This window comes from Alexandromys fortis, unplaced genomic scaffold, assembly GCF_014885135.2.
Source record: "Alexandromys fortis isolate MF-2015 unplaced genomic scaffold, M_Fortis_MF-2015_v1.1 scaffold_98, whole genome shotgun sequence".
Classification (NCBI taxonomy): domain Eukaryota; kingdom Metazoa; phylum Chordata; class Mammalia; order Rodentia; family Cricetidae; genus Alexandromys; species Alexandromys fortis.
In genome coordinates, this window is record NW_026068002.1 from 6751631 (window position 1) to 6778738 (window position 27108).

General features: G+C 55.3%; 1 protein-coding gene across 1 annotated transcript; it reads right to left on the minus strand.

The window, feature by feature from the left end:
• Positions 1-107: 107 nt before the first annotated feature.
• Positions 108-22158, minus strand: Asic4 (acid sensing ion channel subunit family member 4). The gene is made up of 10 exons (XM_050160992.1): positions 20125-22158; positions 5415-5559; positions 5182-5309; positions 4866-5028; positions 4354-4410; positions 2214-2367; positions 1623-1714; positions 1464-1543; positions 1153-1257; positions 108-1001 (listed from the first exon to the last, which is right to left on the minus strand). The coding sequence occupies exons 1-10, from the start codon at positions 20704-20706 to the stop codon at positions 888-890; spliced, it is 1620 nt and encodes a 539-aa protein (XP_050016949.1). The 5' UTR covers positions 20707-22158; the 3' UTR covers positions 108-887.
• Positions 22159-27108: the final 4950 nt, after the last annotated feature.

Sequence of the window (27108 nt, forward strand, 5' to 3'; positions counted from 1 at the left end):
CAGAGTTTAGGCAAGATAGGCATGGGAGTAGGGAGAACTGACTCTAAGGATGGAGGAGCCTGTTTCTGTGTGTGCCTTCATTTCCTCTTACAGGGACCAAGTCACACAGATGCCCATCCTCCAGCAAGTGTATGCCAGCTCTCTCTCACCCACCCACCACAAGCAGACAGACACACAGACACAGAATTCTTTGTGACTCTTTATTCCCAGTCTTGCTTGCACTTTATAAAACCAGTCTTTAGGGAGCAAGAACTGAGAAGGCCACTCCCCCTCCGGGTAAGCTCAGCCAAGGTCGGAAAGGTCTTCCGCCCACTCCCCAAGGAGGGAACTCAAGGTGGGGCTGGTACAGGGGGAACTGGGAGCTGGGCCAGGCCTGCTGGGCCACCCACTCCCCCTGCCAAGAGGGGAGCTGGGCCTGGAGAGAGGGGAGAGGAACCAGCCCAGCATGCCTAGTTCCAAGGAGTTGCCTTCCTTCGCTAGGGCTGGGACCCTGACTATCCTGTGTCACCCTCCCCCGCAACCCCACCCTTCTGTGTCTGTCCCACCCCCACCCAGTCCCTAAATATATACAAATGTACAGAGGGGCCCTGCCAGGGTTCCATCTCCCCTGTCTTTCTCTTCCTCCCTCCCCTCCTCAGGGGCCTCTAGTCTGGTCTTCAGTCCTTCCTGGACACCCGCCTGGGAGCAGGGAGTGTGGACAAGAAGGACCCTTGTGCAAGGCAGCCAAGCCTGGGTTGGGGAGAGCAGGACCCCAGTCCTGGCCTCTCAGTGAGCACCACCCCTACCCTGAGTCCTGGGCTGCCCCAGGCCTTCTGTCTCGGGAGCAGGAGATGTGTGGGGCCTGGTTAGGATCCCAGACTCACGATTCTTCCCCACACAGCACCATCCTAGCAAGCAAAGTCTTCAAAGAGGCTTCCCGGGGGGCCATGAGGGTGGTGATGGTTGGGGAGCAGGCTGCTAGCCCCCCCACCCTCAGCACGCCCCCGGCCTGGACAGGGACTCTGTAAAATGAAAAGGGGATGGGACAGTGGTCAAATCGTGTACTCAAGTCTCAACCATGACTTTTCCTTCTCTGCAGTGCCTTGGAAACTTTCAGGAAGTGGCCCTGGAGAGAGGGTGCTCTCCAGGTTGGGAGGAGAGCAGGTGACTCACCTGTTCCTTCAGCTCCTGCAACCCCAAAGTGGAGATGCCCCCAGTGGATGTCCTCAGTGGGGTCTTGGGCCGTCGCCACACCCTCTTGAGTCGATCCCAGGAGACCTTGCAGGTCAAGGTTGGGGTATAGAAGGGTCTTAGTTATAGGACTTGGTGCCTGGCAACCCCTCTTCTAGGAGTCCCCATGCTCCAATCCAACCTCTTCAGAGCCAGACCCCCAGGTACTTCTAGAACTCTGAGCCCACTCCCCAGTCAGACCAGCCCACCCAGGAGCCGCATCCACTCACTTGGCCTTTCCTCTGTATCCTTACCTCATAGATGTAGTCAAGGATCTCCAGTAAGGTGAGGATGCTCGCCCCAATGAACAGGCCCATCTGTCCCCCAAGGTCCCCTGAAGAGCAAGAGGGCAGGGTCAGTGGGAACAGGCTGGGCTGATCCACACATGAGTGGGGGCAAGGGTCAGGGCTTACCCAGCAGGGCTGACAGGCCATAGGCTGCTCGCTGCTCCATGGCTTCAGAAGTTAGGGCCTCAAAAAAGACATCTAGGACCAGGAAGTTCTCCCTAGGAGACATGAATTGACACCTGTGTGAGGCTGCTGAATTTGAGGAGACAACCGGCAGGGGCATCCTCCTCAGTCTAGCTAGCTGATCCTGATCTAAGACCCCTATGTGCTGGGAGCTGGTGACCCCGACTCCCAAAGGGAACTAGGTTCAGCCGGGTGAGCTCTGTGGTTTTGTTGTGGCTGTTCTGCTTTGCTTTTCTGAGAAAGGGTTTCAGGTAGCCCAGGCTGGCCTGAGGAGAAAGACATAGAAATGGATCTGACACAATGCAGTGGCGGGGGTATGTGCATGGAGCTGTGGCAGCTCAGACGTGGACTGGGAAGGGTTTTCCCGGAAGTGGACCAGGATGCAACTTGAAGGATGGCAGTTAGGAAGACTGTGATCGGCATTCCTGGCAGGAGACCCAGTGTACACAAAGAGGCGCTCATTCTCACTCTCTCCTATGTCCCAGGCCTGCTGAAGGGCCCTCCTCACAAAGCCCATCTGTGGGCATGTCTTACCGTATGTAGGTCTCATTGCGGTTGTACTTCCTCGCCAGGTACCTGGCTGAGCCCCTGTTGGGGATCTTGACCATGGAGATCTCTTTGCCATAGCGAGTCAGGTTGCATGGGGTGGGGCAGAAGCATGGGCCCTCAGAGCCTCCACCCAGGGAATCTGCAACACAGAAACACCAGCTGCAGTGAGGATGGTGGCCCCCAGGCCCAGAGGCTGTAGGGACAGGCATGGAGTCTATCCTGAGCTAGTAAGTCCATTCAAAGGGCCAGATCCAACACCTTCTAATACTGGCTGGGGTCCCCCTCAGACCGACCTTAAACTACCCATGACAGCAGCACCTCCACAAATCTCTCCCTCTGTCCGCAGCTCCCTGGGACAAGGAGGTCCCATAACTCAGAAGGTGAGAGCGTATCTGTCAGAATTAGTCAACATGAGCTCAGACCCACGAGGAGTTACGGGAAGGATGCTGGGATGGAAGGAAGGTAGATGGGTGGATGGATGAATGGACAGAACAGATAGGATTCCTTGCCACCTTTGCCCTTCAGCCTGTGGTCAGGCAGGTCAGGAAGTGAGAGAGCAGAGGTATCTGTTTCTCCAATTTCCAGCCACAGATAGGCAGAGGCTGTGTTCTTCCTCTGGTGTTGCCCTGCCCCCAGCCAGTCCTCTCAAACAGCCCTAGGTGTTCTCTGTCTCTCTCTGTGTCTCTGTGTCTGTCTCTGTCTCTCTTTGTCACTCTGTCTCTCTCTCTGTCTCTCTCTGTCTCTCTCTCTGTCTTTGTCTCTCTGTCTCTCTGTCTCTCTCTGTCTCTCTCTGTCTCTCTCTGTCTCTCTCTGTCTCTCTCTGTCTCTCTCTCTGTCTCTCTCTCTCTCTGTCTCTGTCTCTCTCTCTCTCTCTCTCTCTCTCTCTCTCTCTCTCTCTCTCTCTCTCAGCTCTATGATGCTTCCTTCCTTCCTTCCTTCAAGCCCAAAAGCGAAGGCCCCCTGGTGTCGCTAATCCTGGAAGCTCTCACTGCACCTGTGGTTCCCTTTCCAGCTGCTACATCTGTTCCTTCGTTTAATTTTCTTCACTCACGCACTTGACAGGTGCTGGTGGTACGGGGGCATAGAGGAGATCATGGTATACCAGGCTGCTACCCCAGCATCTCAAGTGCATCCGCAGAAGCCCATCACATCTAGATTTCTGCAGCGAGCCCCTGGCTGGTCCCCTCTGTATCCCACCCTCTCACTTTTCTGCCTTGCCCTAAGGCCTTGTTGGCTTCCCAGAACCTCCCTCTTATACTTTCTGCTCCCTCCCTTGACCTCTGTCTCCAGCCACACTGACCTTTGGGTGCCCTAGACAAATCATGCTTTCTCTAGTCACAAGATATTTGTGACATGGGACATGCTATCCCTACTAAGAACCAACCCTTCAAATCTCTGCCAATATGTAGCTTTCCATGTAGAATCCTCCCTGCCTTTCCAGACTGGGGCTACGTGTCTCTCCCCAGGTCCTTATATCACCCTTGAGATACCCCTATTCAAGAGCTGTTAGCCGGTTAGCATCTGTCCTCAGTAAGTGTTCATGGGCAGGGCTCTTGGTTCCTCACTTCCAACTCTCAGAACATATTGACTAGGTCTAGAGAATGAATCAATCAGTTGATTGTTAAATGGGTAGGTGGGTGGATGGATGGATGGATGAATGAGCGAGCTACAGATCAGGTGAGGCCTGTGGAAAGATGGAGTTTGTTTTACCCATACTGGCATCTAGCAATGTATTTTTCCTAGGGCTTAGAGAAGTCATTTCACTTTCTCAGAGAGAGAGGGATGGAGAGAGGGATGGAGAGAGAGAGAAAGAGAGAGAGAGAGAGAGAGAGAGAGAGAGCTCATTGGCAGAACTGAGATGGAAAGCCCAGCCCTTCACTCCCAGTCTTGGATTCTCTGTTCTCTGCAACATCTCCCCATGGTCTCTCACCACTTATCCAAGTGTCTGGACCTGCAGAAGCCCTGAGACCCGCCCCCCTGATGTGTGAGATACAGTTCAACCTCAGCAAGACCTGACCCGCCCCCCCAGACATGTTGGAAGGAGAGGCGAGAGGACACAGAGGAGAAGGGCACACGGAGGGGTGAAGAGCGGTGAGAGACAGGGAAGGGGGAAGACGGCACACACCCAGTGTGTGGTCGGCACATTCAATGTAGATATTTGGCGGGCAGATGGTCTCATTGCCTGAAAGGAGAGAAGAGTGTTTCTGAGATCCACAGCCCTTTTCTTACTCCTTTACCACACACCCACGTGGGCATCCACATATATGCCTGTTTTGCACATGTACATAACAGATCAATGTCTACACACGCATACATAAAAAAGTGAAAATTGTTTTTTCATTGTATAACATGTGCATCTAATCATACACTTGCTTACACAACCATGTGTACACTCTTAAGTTCATGCACACAACCCCAAGACACGCACATACACACAAATATATACTAGCATGCACACAAGCATGCATATTCATGCATTCCCAAACGTATGAAAACATGCATAACTATCCAGACATACACCTGAGCACATGCTTATGAGTGTACACGTGTGTACATATCATATTGTACACACGTTTCGGCTCCCGGAAGCTCAAGAGCCCAGAAGCGTGGCACCAAAGACGGGCTGGAGGTGCCCACCTGGCATGTGCGCCATCCGGCAGTGGCAGCGCTGCAGCACGGCCTCCTTTTCACAGCGCAGTCGGCAGGCAGACACACTATAGGCGGAGTAGCCCTGCAGCTCAGGCTCCCTGAGCTCGCTTTCCGCCCGGCAGTTGCCCCAAGGCTGGGGCAGATAAGTTAGCTGCAGAGATGGGGCATGACAAGGTCAAGGCCAAGCGTGTCAGTCGAGGCCAGTCCTCCAGTGTCAATAGCCCCAGCAGGGCAGATCTGGCCAGCATCCCTTCAAAAAGAGATTTGCCCTGTGCCCAGGCTAGGCCTAGCTGGGGATGCTCACCCGCTGTTCCTGGCAAGACACAAAAGTCTGGAAGCCTGGGGACACACCAAACCCCAGCTGATGGATGTAGGGAGGCTCCTCCTGGCTGTGGATCTGCACCCGGATACCTGCCTCGAATGACGTCTCATCTGCACAGCAGAGATGAGGAGACCTCTTCAGAACCTACTCCAGGCAGAGAGCCAGACCCAGGCCCCTCCCCTGAGTTGGCCCTTCTCCCTTCCCCGCCTGCGTACTTGTCTCCCTCCATATGGGTAGGTATTCCTCCTGCTGGATGTCTAGCATGATCTCCAGGCCACTACCCATGCCACCTGCCCGGCTGGGCAGTGAACTCTGAGGATCCGCGTTGAAGGTGTAACACTTCCCATAGCGAGTGTAGACCTGGAGGGAGACAGAACGTATCAGTAACAGAACCGTGGTTGTTTTTTGTTTGTTTGTTTGTTTTGTGTTTGTATTTTGGAAGGTCTCACTGTGTGTAGTTCAAGCTGGATCTGCTCCTCCCCAAGGCCTTGCAGCACCCCAGGAATTCCCCTACCCAAGAGTTGTTGCACTGTGTGAACAAGAGCTCCCCATGTAGCTGACCTTGAGTTCGCAATCCTCTTGCTCTAACCACACAAGCTCTGGGGAAACAGGTGTGTACCCCCATGCCAGGCTCAGACTATTGCTATTTCCCCCCCAAGCCTTGCCCTCCCACCACTGAGTAAAGGGTCCTCCTATTGCTACTTTTTTTTTTATATATAGAGTTAGGATCTCTAAAATCTGCATCTTTTCCTCTCCCATAGCAAATTCAACATGAACTCCACCTACTTGGGTCCTCTTCATCCCTTCCTTCCTTCCGTTCTCCACACAGCAGTCAAAACACGCAAGCCAACCAAGTGCCTCCGCCAGATTTTATCTGTAGCTTGCGCATCATGCTATAAACCTCAGGGACACACAATGAAACTTATTTTATTCTTGTGTGTGTGTGCACTTGTACCCAGTGTGTACATTCAGGTGTCTCCTCAGTCACCCTCCACCTACCTTATTGTGGAGACAAAGCCTTTCACTGAGCACGGAGGTGGTCGATTTAGCTAGGCTGGCTGGCCAGCGGACTCCAGCGATCCTCTCGTCTCTGCCCCCCTCCCCCAGCACTGTGGGGATCACATGTCCCGGTGCCCAGCTTTTTACGTGAATGCTAGAGAGCGCCCTCATGCTTGTATGGCAAGCCCTTCATCCACTGAGCCATCCCCCAGCCTCAGTAAAACTTACTTTCAAACTAAACAATTGATAGCTCCTCAGTTTCCAGAGAATGAAGTCAGACTCTTTCCCTAGCCTTGAAGTTGCCCTTCAGCATGACCCTGGCCCTCTTCTGCCTCTCCACTCCTGGAAGGGTGACAAACTCAAGCATCGGATACTCCTATTCACCTCAGACCTTGGTTGTCGCGCCCTCTCCAGGAGTGGCAGAACCGGCTGTCCTGCACCCTGCTCACCTCACACCCATGCTCACTCTGTTAAATTGTTCGGTACATGAATCAAGACCTGAGACCTTGTCATCTGCTCATGTCCCTGTCCACTGACCATGCCCTCCACTAGAGAGCAAGTTGTACAAAAGCAGGGAGCCTGCCTGGTGTCCCCTATGCTCGTCCCATTGTGGGGCTTTCATAAATGTTTCCTAGCCAAAGCCCAGCTCGTGTCTCATCGAGGAGCATTCTTCCCAAAAACACCAGATGGCGCTGGTGACCCAAAGATGAAGGCACAGGCTCAGCCTGCGGGTTTTAGTGGCTGCCTAGAGTCACTGAGCAGCTGGAATGGGAGAGCTACTGAAAAAGAGGGGGATTCTAGTTCCCCCCTGCCAGGCTCACCCCACAGAGACGTGCCCCTGGGTCAAACCCATCACAGGCAGCACCTTCTCTGGAGGCAAGGGGTCAGTGTGCTACAACACTCCCCCACCCCTTTCCTGGGAACGCACGTGTTCACACCGTAAGAGCTGGGAAGGGGCACAGAGAGAAATCTCAGGCTTGACAACAGCCGGAGAGACTGAGGGAAGAGGCTGGGCTGAGAGCTGGGAGGTGGCCTTCTGAAGCAATCCGAGGGGCCTTCCAGGGACATGTTGAAGGGTGGCGTTCTGTCCTCCCTCCTCTAGTGAGTTAGCTATCTGCAGCTCCAGCAATTTCCCACCCCCACCCCTGCCCCAATACTTCCTTCACCCAAACTGATTTCTGAGACAAGAAAATACGCAGAGCAGGCACCTTGACATTTACAAAACATGGAAACATCTACTGCTATGCCGCGTCGTCTACCCAGGAACTCTGATTTTAGATGTGTTTGATGACCTTGGTTTCAGAGAAGGGAACTGCCGCTCAGAGAGGTGAAGTGACTCTAATGAGGCCACACAGCTGGTGATTGGATGGAACTCATGGGGATCAAAGCTCCAGCCACTCCCATAATTCATTGCTTTCATCCTCCCAGCCCAGACCACCCAGCTGCTACCTCAGGATGGAGAGAGATAGGATGTGCCTCCTACTGGACCTTCCTTTCCCTTGCTCCTCTTTTGTTTCAGCTCCATTCCTCAGCCCCTTCCTCTCAGTGTCTACCGCCTTTCCGTTCCTCGTCTCTCCCTCCCCAACTTCTGGGTTCCCGTCCTTGTACCCATCTGTACCCTCCATCACAGCATGTTCCTGGGGAGCATCACGGGGACCTCACGGGGCAGGCATCACATACACCTTCAATCGTTCAAAGTACCCCAAGCATGTTAGGCTCTGTGCTTAGTCCAACTGAACCCTCACAACTACCTTGAGGGTGGTATTGCTATATCTCATCATTCAGCAGACAAGGAGACAGAAACACAGAGAATCGGAACCAGCTTGCAGAGGTCTCCGAGATTAGTGCTTCCCAAATGCCATTTTGCACCCAGATCCCCTTTGTAAAGTGCCACTTCTGCTTGAATGCATAGAGGTAGACCGTATCCCTGGAATGAAAGTCTGTGTTTCTACAAACCTGCTGATCCGTGCACTGCACAGGAAGTAGAAAGGTCTGGTTGAACAAGGCATGGTGGCACAGGCCTGCAAATCCAGCAGCTCCGGACCAATTCATGGCCTGCCTGTGCTACAAACTGAGTTCAAGTCTAGCACCAGCAACTTAGTGAAGCCCTGTCTCAAAACAATGAATGAAAAGGACCAGGAATATAGCTCAGGGGTAAGTGAGTGCCTGGTGAGGGGAGGTCCTCTGTCCCATCTCTGGTGTTGAAATGGAAAATAACTGAGAAGATACAAGAGTCAAGCAAGACAGGTTGGGCCTAGTCATGGTCTCTTGGGACATGGCTGTGGAGAGAGAGAGGAGCCTGAAGTGGGCTGAGTACAAGACTCCTGTCTCCCTAGTGATAAAAGAAGGGCAAATACAGGAGACGTAGAAGCGCCCAACATCCTCCTTTTTCAGGCCAAAAAGATGCTGGAATCAGTTCCTGCCCACTCAGCCAGTTCTGCATGCACGCTTGAGTTGAGAGGGTAAATGAGGCCCAGACTGTGTGAGGGAACCCCGGTCTGCGTCGCTCACTCGTGTCTGCCCAGCAATGCCACAGTCTCTCTGAAGCTTAGCCCCACTGGCGGGTCTCCAGATGCTGGAAGTGTGGGTTCAATGAGGTCAGAAGGAGGGGCAAAGAGCAGGAAAAGAGCAAACATGATCCCCATTTTCTCCCAGATCAAAATTTCCTTTCTTACATGAGTATGTGTCTCACAGAGATCCACCTGCCTCTGCCTCCCGCGTGCTGGGGTTACAGGCGTGCGCCACCACCGCCCGGCATCTCGGGTCTTTTGATAGATTTTCTCCTTGGAGCCTCTATAGAAGCCACATGAGGTAATTATTGTTACCCCTGTGAAGGATGAAGGAACTGGAGCTCAGAGAGGGAAAGTCGCTTGGCTAAGTGTGCACAGCCAGCAAAAGACAGAGATTTGAACCAGACGAAACCTCGTGTACAATACAATCAGTCCTTCTAGAATACCCAGTGTGGGCTCAGGGGATGAACCACGCTGCCTGGATAGAGCAGGACTATAGGTTTATATTTAATCACATGCACACAGACGCGTGCTGCTGGACAGTGAGTCTAGCCTCCTGCTCAAACCTAGCTTGGGAGGAGGTTGATTGCCTCCTGAGCTGATGAAGTGGTTGGATGGGGGCAGAGAGTGACAAAGAAGGTGTGTGAATGCCGTTCAGGCTCAAAGGACACCTCTTCCGAGAATGGGCAGGCCAGACTGTCAGGACTGGGCCACCTGCACAGCCTGGGTCAAGCCCTACTGCTGAGAAGAGCACGTCGTTGCCCCGGAGACAGTCCCTGGCCCGGGCATTGGTGGTGGAGTCAGCCACTAGCTCCTAAGTGACAGAATTCTGGTGGCAGCACACAGCCCACAGCTTCTACCATGGAGACGGCACGGCTGTTTAGCCACAAGGTCCCACTGGCTGGCCACTGCTCCCTCTCCATGGACTGGCCTGAAAGGAGGATGTGTTTAAAGAGTTGAGAGCCTAGGGGCCCAATCACAGAGAGGGTTGGCGCCGGGCCAAGAAGTGTCCTGCTGGTGGAAGGGCCATCTCTAGATAACCTCAGCTTCGCGCTGCCCATGGGGCCTTGATCCTGTCAAAACCCTAACACCTCTCTATCTTGGCTTCCAATCGCATGCTATCAGCCCTAGCTGGAGTGTGTAACCTCTTGGAACTTCCCTGAGCTGGAAGTGGGTGGGCCATAAACAGGACACCTAGGTTCCCTCCGCCAGCTTCCTCTATCCAGCTTTCCACTGCTCCTTCTGACCATCTTCCCCAAGCACTGGCCTGAGTCCCTGCCTGTTTCCTGATCTGTCTATCTCTCCACGTCTCTAGCTCCCTGGTCTGTCTACCTTTTCTAAGCACCCAGCCAGGTGTCCGTCTGGACTCAATTTCCCTGCTTCTAGCCATTGGACAGCCTGTTAATCAAATGAGCATCCCTCTCTCTCTCCTATATCCTAGATGCTGCTTGGCTCTTGGTCCCTTGCCCTCTCTGCCTCTATCCTATTTGCTTTTCTCTCCATCCTTGCATGTGAGTATTCAGTTTCTATATCTTGTCTTCCTCCTAGATTTTACTATGGACCTGAGGTTACCCAGATGTCCTCCCTATTCCATTCTCGGCTCCACACACACACACACACACACACACACACACACACACACACACACCAACCCGCCCCCATCTTCCCGAGACAATGATCAGGAGCTAGAAGAGATCTGTCCAGAGCTTGCTCCCCTGAGCGATGGCTTCTCTCTCAGCCCTCTGAGCTCCATCCATCCACAGCTCCCATTTCCCAAGATAGCTTTCTCTGCCTGGCTGCTGGCTTTCCCCCCTCAGCCCTCCCTAGCTCCTCTTCCTCCCTGTAGCCACAGAGCCCACAGGGTTAATAGCCAATTAGTAGGGCCAGGGCTCAGCTATGTGGGAGAAGGCCCTGGGCCTCCAGGAGATAAGAAGCAGCCAGAAGCAGCAAGGACCAGGCAGTTAATCCCATAGCTAATCTGCAGCCTGGGTTTTATCTCCACCGCCTTCTGGGCACCCAGCTTCTGCCAAGACCCCAGCACCTCCCTCCTAGCTACTTCTCTGTGGATGGTAACCCCTCTCCTTTATCCCTCTCCCCTCTTCTGTGGGGCCCATCTCTATGCCTCCTTCTTAGGTGCCCTGGAATGAACTCCCCTTCACCCTGCAGTACGCTGGAGTTCACTGTGGACCAATAGACGGGGTTGGGCATATCTTCATCCAGCCATGACTAGCACTCAGGGTGGAAAAGCTCCTAAGGAGAAGACAATAACAAGCCCAAAGGCAAGCACCTGTAGTCCCAGCTACTTATGAGTCTGAGGCGGGAGGATTGTTTCCGCACAGGAATTTGGGGCAACACAGTAAGACTCCCCTCCTTAAGTAGACACTTGTAAACTGCAGTCATATGTCTGACACCCCAGCATTGGCTGTGAGGCTGGGGATGGATACAGAAGCCTCAGAACGTGGGGAAAGAAGAAGAGTTTGGAGCCTGACAAAGTAGAGTTCAAACCCCACCTCCTCCACCACCTTAACCAACAACTGGAGGCAGTGATCAAGAGCCGGGCGCTGGAAGATCCCTTTCCGCCTTGGTTTGCACCTCCATAAAAGGCAACAAGCAATTCTTCCTCCTCGGGTCGGGACTGCAGATGAGAGATAAATCCCCGAGAGATGCCTGGCAGGCACTTGGAGAAGGGGGCTGACCGCAGGAAGGGAGCTTCCAGCCTGGCAGCACAGCTGAGCTGCTTTGGTTTTGGATTCCCACTGGGCCCATCTTCACGGGGCATTCTGCCTCTTGCTAAAGATGTCTGCCCTTAGGAGCTGATCAGCATGGCTTTTTCCAAGCAAAATGCACAGGTTCTGAGACATGGCTCTTCCAGCAGAAGAAGGCTCAGCCTGGCTTACCGCTGGGACTTGTGCTTTACTGAACTCTATGGGATTCAGATTCAGTCATCTGACCTCCCTGATCCTCTACTTTTCATCTGCGCAATGGGAAGACAATCAGGTACCCTCCAAAGCTGGCATGAGAAGAGATACCATAACATGTTAGCAGCAACTAATTTTCTGAATGCCTACTATGAACCAAGCACAGATTTGAGTGCTTTACATAAATGAACTCTTTAATGCTTGGGAACAAAGTGATAGACATTATTTCCATTGTCCCCATTTCACAGACAAGATGGTGGAGGCACAGAGAGGGTAAGAAACTTGGCCAGGGTCACATGATGTAGCAGAGCAGAGAGTGGTGGGTACTGGAACAACCCATGTGTCAAACAGTATTCCGCGAGCTTTTACAATGTGTCAGTCACTGGTGCTGGGGATACAGTCCAGAACAAAACAGTCTGTCTCGAGGAGTTTGCTGTCTGACGTGAAAGCATGCATCCATTCATGCACCTACACCATGCACCAGGCATATTCAAAGCGGCGGGTCAACAAGAGGGAACAGAACACACAAACCTAACAATCACACAATAGATACTACCGGCTGTGGGCCATGCTGGCATGGACATCCCAGCCAAGGCCACTGCTGATGCAACAGGGGTTTGGTTCTGGTTGGATGGGGAGTGAAAGCATCTTGGAGTAAGCTGGCTGGCCCACCACTCCGGGAGGACAGCGGATGGACTTAGGGAAGAAACTCTATTTCCCCCACTTCCAATAGGTCCGACAGTAGGAGTGTTCCCTGAGTGAAGTTCCCAGTGCCCAATGCCACCCTCCTGGTTTTCAGGGACCCTTCCTCCAAGGTGCATCTGGGAACGGTGGTAGTGTCAGTTCAAACGTACATGTGAGAACCATGGTGGATGGGAAAGAGGAACTGGCTAAGGCCCAGTGGCTAGAGCATAGGAGGGGGGCACAGGAAGTGGAAGTATGAAATGGGGAGCTCAGGGGTGCTTCCCAAGTGGATGAAGGAAGGACTCCAGGACCCAGGTAAGCAGTTACACCTGTTCCTGGGCAGACAGACAGACAGTTTTGCAGGCGATAATGTTATTAATTGGTAACTAACTCCTTCCCTGGCATCCCCACCGCTCGATGTAAACAAAGCTGTTTCACACTCACAAACAGTTTCACACTCGCAGTTGGTGGGCGGGAGTTTTCAGTTCCAAGACTTGGGGAGACCTGAGGTAGTAGTGGTGGTGGTGGTGGTGGTAGTAGTAGCAGTAGTGGTAGTTCGTGTGTGTGTGTGTGTGTGTGTGTGTGTGTGTGTGTGTGTGTGTCCCCGTCCTCTGGACGAATGGGTGGGTGCCATCAGGAACGCCTGTCCTAGACGCACTTCTGGCAACGCAGGCCTAGCTGCCCGCGCTGCACCACGAGGCCGCACCCACGGGCCACGCTCCCCGCTTACTGCCTCTCCCGCGGGGCAGGCATCCATCACCGAGCAGCGCCCTCCCTCCATCTCCTTCGGCCTCCTCGGCTCTCCTCCCTGGGTTCGCCTCATTTGCATTCCCTCGGCTCCCGGCTCCTCTGCAAAGTGACCTCCGTGCACACAGCAGCGCCAGAGGCTTCCACCGCGGAGGGAGACACCATCGCCCGCTGCCCGCTGTCCGCTGCGGCCCGGGAGGCGATCAAAGGGGCGGGAGCTGGGACAGTGCCGACGGGTAACCGAGCTGGGGACCAGGGCTGGGCGTGGCCAGTGAGCCTGGGAACTGTCGATGGACCTGGTGCTGGGCCGGCGCTGTAGGGCTTGAGTAAGATTTGAACCCGCGACCTCTGTCTCTAGCCCAGCTGGAGTGAAATGTGGAGGTCTAGGGAGCTGGGCCCTAGAAATGAAACCTCCTTTTAAAACCAGAGGCTCTCAAACACCTCAATCTCCACTTGCATCCCAGCTAGGGAGAGGCCTGCTCCACCGTGCAGTACCCCGAGTCTCCAACCCTCCTGGGGTCTGCCCGGTACCCTGCCCCACTCCCCTGGCCAGCCAAGCCGCCCCCCCCCCCCCCCCGCTTGGTATTTACACCTTTCACACATTTGTAAGCTATTATCCTGTCCACGCTTAGTCACCGCTGAGCCAAGCGCCACGGATTTAGCTCCTTTAATCTTTCCTCCTAAATCAATCCTCCATTTCCCCTTAATCATCCCGTGGCTCCTCTCTGAACTCTCCTGCTGCCTCGCCTGCCGCAGCCTGTGCCTATCTCTCTGGAACTGCTCCCCCTCCAACCCAAAGCGGTGTCCCAAGGGCACTGTGAACATTTAGGGGGTGGACTGGATATTCAGTCCGCTACCCCCTGTTTGGGAGCCAAGGGAAGACATGCTGACATCCTTGGCCTTTTCTAGAAGACACACAGCATTAGACCTTTGCTGTTCTCTGCCTCAGACTCTTTTGTCTTCCTGCCTACCCCCACAGCACGGGGTAGGATACTCTAAAGACCCTAAGCCTTTGTCACAGCCCACCGAACGCAAAAACAATGACAAAAAAATGCACAACAATTCTCTTAGATGAGATTGTCTTCTGCCCGCCCATCGCTCATCGAGCTGGCTGTCCACACCTGCTTGGTCCAGGTGCTGAAAGGAGGTTGGATGCAGGAGAGCCAGGAAGGGCAGAAAAAGCTGATCTTTCTCCCACCTAAGGTTGCTCTCCTTCCTCCTCCTCCTCCTCCTCCTCCTCCTCCTCCTCCTCCTCCTCCTCCAGGGAGGCTGCCCATCTCTCCTGGACCATCCTCATCTCCGTTCCCACTCCCTTCACTCCCTGTCCAGGGGTGGGTCCAGTATCCTAGAGGGTGGACTTGCTTTGGGATCTCTAGGACCCTAATACAGGTTTCTTTTCCATTCTCCGCCCCCCCACCCACCCAGACCTAGGTCAGGCAGGCCTGCTCTCCACCACAAGAGGGGGCAGGTTCCTCCTGGAAGCCCAAGGACAGGGCTGGGGAGGTCCATAAAGAGGCTAGGAGGGGTATGTATGGGGGCCATTTCTTCAGATGCTAATCAGCATCTTCCAGCAGGGAGAGGAGAAGCTGAGTTGATAATGAGCCCAGCTCGGGGCTGATTCCTGATTAATGAAGAGGCCACAGGGCTTCTGGAGTGGGGCCGGGTGGGGCATGCCTCTCATGACCCTCCCCATTGCCCTTGGAGACCAACCCTCTCAGGAGGCTTTCCCCCAGCCCTTCCCTTAGGGCATAATTCCCCAACAGTTCCTACCAACTTCACTGCCAATGCAGCCAGAGTGAGAGCGCCCCCTCCAGGAGGTATCGAGGAGCAGCAACCATTGCCAAGTAAGAGATGTGCGGTACCCTCCTGGGTTCTTCCATCTGAGCTGTAGGCACCCTACAGGGTTGTTAAAACCAGGGAACTTTTTATTGAAAGAAACTAGATTTGGAGGTCCATTTGACATCACAGAAGACTACCGATACCCTCACACAGGGCAACAGTTAGCTAGAAATGAGGCTGCGACACCACCCTTCACTGTATTGCTCTCACTGACTCTACCTGCCTGGCTCCCCAAGGCAGGAGCAGCCCTCAACCAGGTGTTCACTAAATGTGCACAAGGGTCACACCTCAGGACATAATGGGACCGTAGGGGCAGAGGACTGAATGGGGATTCAGGCAGAATTAACAAAGTTCATCTGGTATATAAAAGGCCTGGACCAACGTCAGAAGGAACAGCCCCCTTTTCTAGAGTCAAGGGGATATAGGAAAAGTCTGGAGTTGGGAAGTGAGCATGGGATAGCTCCTCCTGTAGACAATGGCAGGGGTCAGAGGAAGAGCCTGCCAATATTGGCTGGACTGCAGCACTAGACAAGAGCAGGGATGAAGGAAGGAATGGACGGAAGGAGGAGATTTTTGAAGAGCCCCAAACTGGGAGTCAGGGCAACCAAAGTAGAGGCTTGTATCAAGTCCTCCTTGCCTCAGACCTGTCCTGGGTAGCGGATGGGGAGGGCTGTGAGGGAGGGGAGAGCAGGGGGGACTGCCCAGCTGGAAGAGGCCTTGTCTAATTGTGCCTGATTAGTAGAGAGGAAGAGAACAGGGCGAGTGATTAATAGTCACGGCAGTCACCAGCATGTGGGGAAGGAGGGGGAGGGGGAGGGAAGCCTGAGAGCCAAGAGGGGATGGAGACAGTGAGGTATCCACGGGGTCCCCTACCCTTCTAGGGGCTGTCTGTACCTCTGATCCTGGGGAGTCGTACAGCCAGGAGCTGGGACCTGCCCCCACTCCCTGAGGGATTCCCTCCTCCTTCCTGCCTCAATGTTGAGGCAGGGGCGTGGAAGAGAAGAGACCAAGGTCATATTTGCCTCTGGGAAAAGAAGTATCTGCACTCACACGATGCTTTCAGATACCCCAAAGCTTCCAACTTCAAGACACTGCCCCCATCCTCAGTTTAACCTGGAACCTTGGTTTGACTTCCAATCACAGCCCACAACACATCACCATAAGTATATCCTTTAGTCCCATCAGTAATTCTAGCCCTGCCTCAGCCAGGCAATCTGAGCCTTATTCACCAGTATGTTGTCCAAGACAACATGCATTAGTAGCACATGCCAAATCACATTTCAAATGCTCAACAGTCATGCGTGGCTAGTGACTACCGTGTTGGACAATACAGACATAGGACATTTCTGTCACCATGGGAGGTTTATGGTCTAGCATATATGCACATATGTACGTATGCATGCTTGCTTGGGAGGGCTATGACTGCAGAGGGGAGAGCGAGAGTCAGAGAGTCAAGAGCTACGCGGGGGTGGGGGGCACTAGGGGACGGAGAGCAGTGTCGTTCTGGAGCAGAAATCAGAAGCCCTCGGGTGATGCTGAGCACAGTGAGGTTAAAAGATGGTCAGGAGCCGAGGTAGTGGTGTGTGTGACAGCTGATGCTTGCGAAGTGCATACTGTGTGCGTGCCAGGCAGGGTGCTAAACTCTTCTCAGGCATCTTGAGCTCACAACCTCCCCATAGCCTAGGTACTGAATACACAAATGGATGCTCATGGGAGTATTTCGCTTTCCTCGAGGCCACGAAATGGAATAGAACAGAGGTTCAAGTCCACACGCTCAGACAGCTCCGGAACTCTCACTTGGTGTACAGTCCCCCCGCTGAGAGGAGACGCTGGCTTTTAGAGCCACCTTTGCGTTGCACAGATCAAGCAATGAAGGCCAGGCAGAAAGCGATTGCCTCCTACCAAGTCGACAGGCTGTGATGATGGGGGAGGTGGAACTGGGGCTTGGCACACAGTTGGGGGAAAGTGGAATCAAGAAGGAAGGAAAGAGCCCTCTACAATGGGGCAGTGGCGAAAGTCTGAGGTGGGAGTGGGCTGGTGTGGCGCTGAGTGGACGAGTAAACAGATGAGAAGAGCCAGGGGCCAGCATGGAGGATGGGGGTGTGGGAAAAGCCCTGCACCCTCAGAAACCTTGCCCTCTTCTCTCCTCTTTTCTCTCCTCTTCAAACCTCAGGCAGACTGCCTCATCTTTTAAGCCTTCCCAGCCCTCTTTTAGCCCAGAGTGGCCTCTCTCTCTCTGAACTCGGACTCTTACCAGCCATGAACCCCATCTGGCAATTAATCCTGGCACCTTATGACATTGCTTGCATGGCTGATTAACTCTTGCATGGTTGCTTAAGCTTTTGAGCATCCCCATCCCTGTTCTTCCAAGAGACTGAAGGCATCTTGAGGGCAGGGGCTGAAGACTAGGGCTTCCCCTTCTTTGCTGTCCCCCATAGGTCCTGACAAGGAACCCAACATGTGTAGGTACACAGAGCAGCATTCTGAGTGGCTGACTCGGGTAAATGAAGGGATATTTGGGAGCGTGGGGGTGAGAGTGATTTCACTGGTACCAGAAGCAAGAGCAGAAGCTTAGGGGACTGGGGGAGGGCACATTACCCAGAGTAAAAATAGGCTGGAAAATGTGACATTTATTAACTTGGATTCCGGAGGAAAGGTCACAGCAGAGTGGGGAGTGGGAAGGAGGAAACAGGGAAAGCAACAGAAAACACATAATGGTCCCTTGCCGAAGCCTGTCTGTCACAGCCACTGGCCATATCACCACCTACTCCCTGGCAGGTGCTACCCCAACTGGCTCACATTCTCATCTCCTCACCAAAGACCCTCAAATCCCCATCGCGTAGCCCACATCCTCACCACAGAGCTGATGATGGGCCCCATGTCCACCCCAGAGGCCTCGAGTCTTTATTCCCCTGCTCCAGTCTCATTCAGGAAAGGCACCCCATCTTCTCCCTCGCCGGGGGCCCCAGCCCAGTTCCTGGCTGTCACTCCAGGTCCAGGAGGAATTACATGCAGCAGGTCGGGGGTGGGTGTGGGCAGGAGTCTGAGTCTAGGCTAGGGTGGACATGGGAGAACAGGAACCCCCAAAAGGGAATTCTGTCCCCCGCCAAGTGCTTGCTTTGCCCCACTTGCTCTGATGTTCCTGGGACAGCTCCACAGCAGAGATGCCCAAGCTTCAACCTCCCTGTCCAGCCCATGTACCAGAGGACCTAGGGAAAGCTCTGCTTACCCCCCACCCCCAGCTTCCCCAGTCATCCTCAGGATTCCAGGGACTCTCAGCTTGGATGAAGGGAATGCCTGCCCCTGTCTTCTCTGGACACCTTATTCTAACAGAGACCCTCTGTCACCTAACCTTCACCCCCTAAGTGCCCTCTGTCTCATCCATTGATGTGTGTTATCGTCACCCTTCCCTTTTCCTGCCCACCCCAACAGGAGCTAAGACACAAACTCAGGGACACAAAGACCCCATTGATTTCTGTCCCAGCAGCACTTGCTGAGGCTGAGTTCCTCCCCACCCCCATCACAGAGGGGTGAGACTGCAAGACAGCAGTCCCGTGGACCCCAAAGGCCACCCTCATATTCCACACATCACCTCCTTTTTAGGGACTCTTTCAGCTCTGGTTTTGGAAAGCGGTATTTCATTTTCCTAGAAGACAATGTTTAGCTAGACAACAGGCTGGTATTCCCTAATTCCGCTTCTGGTACAATCTCCTCCCTTCTGCCCCTCTTTTCAAGTTAATTCCCCCCACCCACCGAACCCACCCACACAACCTAAAGCAAGAGGCCCTAGACACTGCAGACATGGTGGGGCCAGGAACCTGGTTGGTGCATGTTTCCTGGGAACACTGAGGCAGTGAGGGAAAGCTTGTGGGTAAGGAGCTAGGCTCTTAAGAGGGAAAGTACCCATTGCCACTGGAGACTGGGTGTAAGTGGGCACCGGGCTGACCCCACACATTTGCTCATATGCCAGGCAGCAGTCACAAGGACGGAACTCTCTCTCACACACATACACACATAAAGATAGACGTCAACTGGGGACTGGGGACAGGCATCTGGAGCACACTGTGAATAATAGCTGTGAGTGTGGGTGAAAGGAGCCCTGATAGACCTGACAGAGTGCAAGACACACCCTGCACACTCACACACCTGACTGTGGGAGGTGTGCAAGCATAGCAGGCAGAGCTGGCACTCCACTTCTGGTGAGGGTACATGTGTGTGTGTTCACGTACATGGAGGCAATGGTGACAGTTGTCTCTGCATGGAGAACGGAGGAAAGAGGTTGGGATAGATTGGGGGGGGTTGTCAGGAGCTGGGATGACATCCCAAGCACGACCCCATCCTTGGCAGCTATGAGCTGGGGTACAGGCATGGAATGAATAGCTCTCTCGGCGTGTGGGTGTGCAGGTGTACATATGGGTGTAGTGACAGGGACACGGAATGTGCATGATGGGGAAGCATGCAAGGAAACTGTGTCCCTGAGCTGTAGGAGTGTGTGTGTTCATGCGCCAGCTCTGAGGGTGAGTTACGCACACATAGAGGGAATGAGTGGTTCCCAGTGTGAGAGTCAGAGCCAGGCAAGAGAGCAGCAGGAACAGGGGCTGCAGGGGGTGGGGGCATTGGCAAGCAGGAAAGACCAAGGGGAGCATGAAAGAGGGATGTGTGAGGGCGGCTGTGAAGGGGTGTGTGTGAAAGACAGGGAGAGACGGAAAAGACTGGCACCCAGTATACACGAAGACCGTCTCCATCCAGCTGGCTGGCTGGGCCAGCTCCCCAGAAGGCAGCCCTGAGCCCTTCCTTTGACAGGGACACCTCTCCCCTCTAGTCACCCTCTCCCCCGTCACTTTCATTTGCTGGGAAGAAGAATCCAGTAGCCCCCGAAGAAAAAGAGAACAAGAGCAAAGTAGCGTTCAGTCTGCCTGGCCTTGGGATGAAGATCAGCTTCAGGCCCTGGGCTCATCCCCAGGAGTGGCCCTGGCCCCCAACCTTGAACACTGCAGCAGCAGCAAACGCAGAAGAGGAGCTGTACCGAGGGTAAGCCCTTCTGAGCATCCGCTGCTCCAGGGCTGAGGAGCAAGAGGGAAACACCAGCTGGGGGAGACACGAGGCCTGCCTCTGGTGGCAGAAGGAAGGGAAGCCCTGTTGAGGATGCCCTCAAGTACCACCACCCTCCTCCCCCACTCCGGCCTCTGGCCACCCCAGGTTTAGGTGACGGAGCTAGTAGAACTCACCACGGAGAAGTTGCTGGCGGAGCAGTGGTGCCCGCTGAAGTTGCAGCTCTTAAGCATGTCAGCAAGCTGGTGGCCAGTGCGGTTGAGGATGTCTACCATGTCGGGCTCTGGGTAGCGAAGGCCAGCCGCACGGTGCCCATCCCGGTCTTTGGGGGGCAGCCCTGTCAGATTGGCCAGGTGGAAGATATCAGCATCACTGAGTGCTGAATGCCGGAAGCGGTTAATGTTGCAGAGGGTGACAGCCGGGAAGCCCGCCACTGGGGCTGGGGCAGCAGGGTCCACGGCTACCAGGTGAGGCCGGGTCAGGTAGCCCCTGGCCAAGCTGGCTGCCTGGTATAGGAAGGCAGCCAGTGAGGTGAGTAGAGCCAGTGCCCAAAGGGTTCTGCGTAGTCCATGGGGGCCTGGGGCACAGGCCCGGCCCAGCCCATGCAGAGTGCTGGTGCTGGCGAAGGTGGCCAGGTCCCGTGGGGCTGTTGGCCCCTGAGCAGCCCCCAGGAGGCTCTGCTCATCCCCTGCCTCCTTCTCCTTGGGTTTTGCATCCTCCTCAGCAAATTTGATTTTGCACACAATCTCGATCGGCATCTGTCCCCGGCTGCTGGGACTGGCCAGAGCCTCTCACTGCTACTGTCCCTCCCTGGACAGCAGCCCTGGTGCCCTCCGGAGTGGTGGTGGTGGCAGCGGCTGCTCTTCTAAACTCAGGGCAATCAGGAGGAGGATGGGGACAGGGTGGGGGCCCGAGGTGGGGGCGTCACTCGCACTCCCAGCAGCTCCGCAGCCCCGGTGCTGCCTCTGCCGCTGCTGCCTCTGCTGCTGCTTGTCTCTCTCCTCGATCGTCTCCTTGTGGCTTCCCTTATCAGCACCAGCACAGCTGTCAGCCCCTGCGTGTGTCCCTGCGAGCAAGCGAGTGAGCGAGGGAGCAAGCGCTGCTCCGCCACGCCGCGCAGCCCCAGCCGCTCCGCTCAGCATGTGCTCTGGAGCCCACCCCGTGCTTAATAATTCAGGACATGTCAACAGCGTTTCACCGTCGGGCACTGGCACGGGAACCAGGAGCCAGGCCAGGGAGGGAAAACCCCCGCCCTACCCCAGTCCAGGATGGAGAGCCCAGGATTAGGGGTGCTTCTGAAACTCTCGCTGTACCTTAGTCAATTGTGGGGGCCCCAGAGAGTCCAGTCTCAGGCCATTCGGGCAGTAATGCTGTGCTCAAGGTGCTCAGCCCACTCCTTGACACTTTTTCTGGACCACACCCCAGGAAGGGCCAATCAACTCTGTTCCCCAGCTCCTGGCTTCCCTGACTCCTGACTCCAGCCTTTGGCTGATCTCACTGCCCCAATCGCAGCAGCTTCCAGAAACTCCTTGAGAGAGCCACTTGTTTGAATGAGGGAGGGGAGGAAGGGGAGGGCGGCAAGATTAAGAGACAACTGTGGCTTCACTCAGCCTTGCTGATTCCAACACCCACCACACCCCTACCTGGGGGGGGGCACTGGCTCCTTTTCTCTGACTTTGCCCCCAATCCCAACATTCTTGTGATTGGAACCGAGGCTGTCCTGGCTGTCTTGCTCCTCTGGGGCCACTTTACTAGCTTATAGTCTCCAAGTCCCTTGCTATGTATGACCGGGCTTGGGGAAAAGGAGGGGAGCTGGAGGAGCCAGGCCAGGGAGCAAAGCTCTCAGAGGCAGGGGAGACAAAAATGAGGAGCAGGGGGGAGGGGGCATTAGAGGGAATGGGAGGATGAATGGGGGCTTCAAAGGAACTTGGTGCTAAGGATGCCCTGTCCCCGGGCAGAGCCAGGCAGGGAAGCCCTGCAGACTGCTATCTGGGAGGAGGAGTCAGACACATGGGCCATCACCACAAGAGGAGGTGGAAGCCCCTCTTGGCTCACCAGGTGTGGGGGGAATACGTTGGTACCTCCTGCTTGGGAGTAGCAAGAATAGTCCACTTGTGCCCCCCGGGGGAGCGTGTGAAAATGTGAATCCTCATGGGGGGGGACAGCACTTGTCCTGGGAGGAAAGGGGGGCTGATTAATCGGGGTGCTAATGAGCAGCAGGGAGAGGAAGCTCAGAGGGGAGGGGGAGGCAGCTCCATCGATCCAAACCGCGGAACCAGCAGCTAAAAAAAAAAAAAAAAAAAAAAAAAGTGAGAAGGGAATCGATCTGAGGGAAACGGCAGCTGCTGGGGATTAGAGCCCGAGGTCCACGCGCTGCCCAGCGGCCACCCCTCCCCTGCGCCAGGCTGTCCCCACAGTCTCAGCCTGGCCCAGAGGGAGGGTCCCAAGAGTGGTTCCCTTGGGTTCAAATTGTTGCTCAGCTCACCCTGGCTGCAAGGCTAGGTCAGGCTTCTCGTGGGGGTCACTCCAGGGTGAAATCCACCTACCCACCAGGTGCTAGCCATACATGGTGCTCTAACTAGATGTCCCCAACCTTTCAGCAAAGTGGCTTCCCAGGGCCACAGTTGGGTTTCCCCACAAGCTTCCCATGAGTCCAGGTCAGCAGGCTCCCAAAGCTGGGGGGATAAGACCTCTGGGGACAGGTTCAGGTGCTGCTTCTGGCTGGGACACAGCAGGAGAAAGAAGAGTTGGCACTGGCAGCAGATGCTGAGTTCCTATGCGAGGGTCCAGGTGACTGCACACAGCTCCCTCTCTACCCCATACCCTGGCAGTACTCTCCCATACTCCCCCTCCCTGTCCCATCCCCAGACCTTTCCAAAGCCCCACCCCCACCCCAGCCCAGCCCAGCCCCATACACACTATTTCTCCTTTCCTCCTCTCGCTTCCCTTTTCTCCCGATATCGATTTTTCTTTACTGGGTTTTTTTAAAAAGGTGATTTAATTGCTTTTTTAAGGTTACTTCAGTCTGGGGCTCTGCCAAGAAAGTGGGAGCTGCCCCCCAGTCTCTGCCCAGCGCTCACTACTGCCCTGACAGCCTGTTCGAATTCCTGGCTATCTGCTGAGATCTCCGGGGCAAGCTGTCTCTCCATCACACGCTGACCTCCATCATGAGCCCAGATAACACCCTCTCCTCCCTCCAGTTCAGCAGGGGCTCTTCTACCTTTAAAAGGAAAGAGGTTGGGTGCTAACTGCGGGGGGGGGGGAGCTGTAGGGGACTCCAGGCCACTGGAATGAAGCAGCAGTTGGTTGCATGCTGCAGACTCCCACCATTGCCCGGTGGCCAGCTGTCTCTAATTGTCCCCAAGTCCCTACAATCCAGTCTCCCAGACCTCTAGGAATCTGGTTATGCTTAGTGGGGGCCCCCCATCCTTCCAGTCCATCCCTTGGTGTTTTCCACCCACTCCTTCCCAGCCCCTTCTGCCCCCTTGCTATCCCTCCGCACCCCCTTCGCCTCTGGCCCTGTCCCCTCTCCCCCTCTCCCTGCTTCCCTGCCTGCCTCCTTCTCTGCCCGGCTGCAGTTGGGTGATAATCTCCCTCATTTAGCCTCCCGGCTGCTTCCCCGGCTCATTGCCCAGCTGGTCCCTGGGGCCCGGCCCAGTTTCTTCCCCACCCCCACCCCCAGCCCTGCGCCCAAGCTCCCTCAGCCCCTCCCCTTTTCTCTCACCCATTCCCAGGGGACCAGCTGCCCCTAGCAGGGAGGGAAAACAGGGCTGAAGGGAGCTGGCCGGGATCTAAACTGGCTGTGAGCGAGTGGGAGGGGCTTCTAGAGATCCCAGAGCTGGGTGTGTGGGGAAGGGCTGCCGTTCCCCCAGGACGTGAGCCCACCCAGTCTCTTCTGCCCTCCAATTATTCCCATTTCTCAGATTTGTTCACAGTCCAATTCTCCCCGCCCTGGGTCGTGCATTGGGCTTCCTGAAATTGGGAAAGAGAAAGGTAGCGAGCAAGGGAGGCAAAGGTTAGAGAAGCTCGGGCTAGCCATGCCGGGGAAGGGGTGGGGGCCACAGGAAGAGGGGGATGGATTAGCCAGAAGGGACTGGGAGGATGCTTAGAGCTTTTACTTGAGCAAAATGTCCCTCCCAGGACTCAACCTAAAGGGGTTCTCAGGGAACCTCTTTACAGCCCAGGAACACCTCCAGAGGAAGCTGTTTCTGCTCCTTCCGATCATTTGTGGGCTCCCGACTCCCTGGCTAGCTGGCTCTATTCATAAACTACACGACCTTTGAACTCTTAAGGAGCATTCATAGATCGAATCCCCAGCCTCCTGATCCCAAGGGACACCTCCTTGCCACCCGCCCGAGCTCAGAAACCAGGACCTGGTGCTGACCAGGGGGTGGGAAGCCAGTGTGGGACAGACATGGGTGAGAAGGGACAAAGATGGGGGGGGGGTGCTGGCCGGGCCAAGCCTGGCTGGCGAGCGAACAGCGGTGACAAACGGGCTGTGCGGGGGCCGAGGGGCGGGGGGCGGACGGCGGCTGATTTATCTGGGTTATTTATGCCACGGACGAGGCAGGAGAAGCGGTTAATGAGAGTCCCGGGGAAGGGGGATGGGGAGGCCCAGACGTGATCTGAGGCAACAGGAGAGGGTTAGCGTCCCACCGTCAGGCCCTACCCCCTTTGTCACCAGTACTCTCTGCACATCCCCCCCCCAGGCCCTCCCTGGGCTATCCCAGGGAAGCACAGCATCTAATTGGGCGTTCTCAAGCGGAGGTCGTTGGTCCCCAGGAATGGAGAGGCTGGGGTTCAAGATTAGAGAAATCTGGAAGAACTAGGGAGAAAACATGGAAACAGGGGCCAGGAAGAAGAAAGGTACAAATCCTGACTGGCCAGAAACGATGACGTTTGAGAGGTCAGTGGAGTGGCCTGAGGTAGAACGGGGAAAGTGGGAGGGGATGGGCATCCCCCAGACTCTGAGCTGAGGCTGGACAGAGGGCAAAGGGCCATCAGCCAGGGAGCCCTGAGAAGGGGGTCTGGGTGACAGAGAGGCTAGACAGAAGGGGGCGCTGGTCAGAGAGCAGAGAGAGAAGGAAGGAGAGAGAGAAGATCCCGAGGAGGAGGGGGAGAGGGCTTTGCAGCAGCGAAAGCTGCTGGGAGCAGATAAGGCAGCGCAGCAGCAGGAGGGATTAAAGCTCTGAGGGGCATGGTGGGGGGGGGGGTGCCGTGTGGGATGATGGGAGGGGGCAGGGAGGAGAAAGTTGAGGGCAAGACACCCGGCCAAGGAGACAAGCAGGGAAATGAGATCTTTGAGGAGGCAGGTTTAATCAGGAGCTATTAACTAGGAAAAGAGAAAGAAGAAACTCTTGATCATCCGTTCCGGGGAGAAGGACTTTCTTGTCATGGACAGACTCTTACACCCCACACACGCCCGGGGTGGCATAGCTAAGCCAACCGATGAACTGAGGACGGTAGAGGACTACTGGATAATAGGGTTGGCAGAGGCTGGCCCCAGGAGCTGATCAGAACAGGTCTAGAAAAGACTAAGAGCGCACAGCGCCTCCTTGTGGTGTCCTGTGGAACACAGGCGAGCCACAGGAATAGTCGTTGGTGGTCCGCTGGCATGGAGACCCCACCTGTCTAGGGGTAGGTCTCCTTATGGGGAGGGGTACAATCCTGGAAGAAGGGTAAGCTGCTTCTCAAGGTGAGCCCCTGAGACCCCGAGGCACCCCTTACTGTCTCTTGCTCAACTAGAAGGGTGTTCTTGGTACCAACAAAGCCCCCCGCTCCCCCAGACCTAGCCTAGGACAATTCAGAGCGGGCCTTGGTGACAGAAGGCAGCCTTAGGGGGAAGGAAAGGAAAGAGAGTGGGCTGCGGGAGGAGAGCGGGGGTGGCAGGCGGGGCTGGGTAATTGCGTGTTTGCCAGTTCTCAGTCTCTGCACACGAGGGAGCGTGTGTTGGTGGGTGTTGCTTCACTTTGAGGAGTGTCTGTTGGCAGAGGTGTCAGGGTGTCTATCTCAGGGGTCTGGGCTCTCCTTGGTTCCCGCCCTCTTTGTGTTTTGGGGAGCATGGCTCTGGGCACACCCAGCTGTGTTCCGTGCTGATGCGGCAGATGTGGCGGGCCCCAGCTGTGCCTGCTTCCCAGAGAGGGGGAGGGGGCTGCAATCTGCTCCCCCATAATGGCTGCTAAGTGCCAGGGGGAGGAACTAATATAGAGGTAGGATTGGGCCCTGGGCAACCCCAGCAAAAGGACATGAGGGAAAGAGGGCACTGCCTCCCCCACCCAGTCCCGCTCTGACCAGGCCCCCCCACCCTACCCAATGTTCTTGGCTCACCCTGTCTTGCTTGCTCCTGAAGCCCATCCAAAATCTCTCCATACTCAGTCCCTGTCCTCAGCTCTCCTCCCCTGCGCCCCATCCAGCCTGATGCCAGGGACCCACCCCCTCCCCGGCCCCCAGCTCGTTCCCCTTCGCTGATTTTACAGAATAATCTTTTTATAGAAACTGGGGAGGGGGGGAAGCACTAATGGCAGGAACACACCCCTCCCCTGCATCCCTCCCCCTGCTTCCCCCCACTTCCCACCCCAGTTTCTTCTCAAACCCACCCCTGAGCCAGTACCCTCCTACACCTATACCTCCATGAGAGGTGCGGTCCCAGCGCAGCAGACAAGGGGGCTCCCTGCTACCTCTTGAGGCAGGGTGCTCCCATATTATGGGGTGTGAGTTGCCCCTTAGACAGATGGGGAGAAATGGGGGCATCATCCCCCTCACTGTTTAGATACTTTGCATGAGTGACCCCCTCAGCCTGGGGAATGTTTTGAAGGGTTCAGCTTCCCTGCCTCACCCCACCTTCAAACACTGACCCTTTCCCCTCTGAGTGCCTCCTGCCATCATGTCTCCACCCCCACTGGGTCTAGGAGGGGGCTCCCGGGGGCCAGGGCCTGACACAGACTTATTGGATTTCACGGTGTTTTGCTGAGAAAATAATTAAATTATCATATTTATGATGGAGCTGCCATGGCCTCTGCCAACCACTTGGAACAGAAGGGTCAGGATAGGGGGAGGAGAGGAGAGGGACCCAGAGCCTGGCCCTGTGGTCCAACCCTCTCCTAACCCCTTCCTCAGGGAGGTGACCCCAGGCTGAGCCGGTCTGCAACTCTCTGCTGATG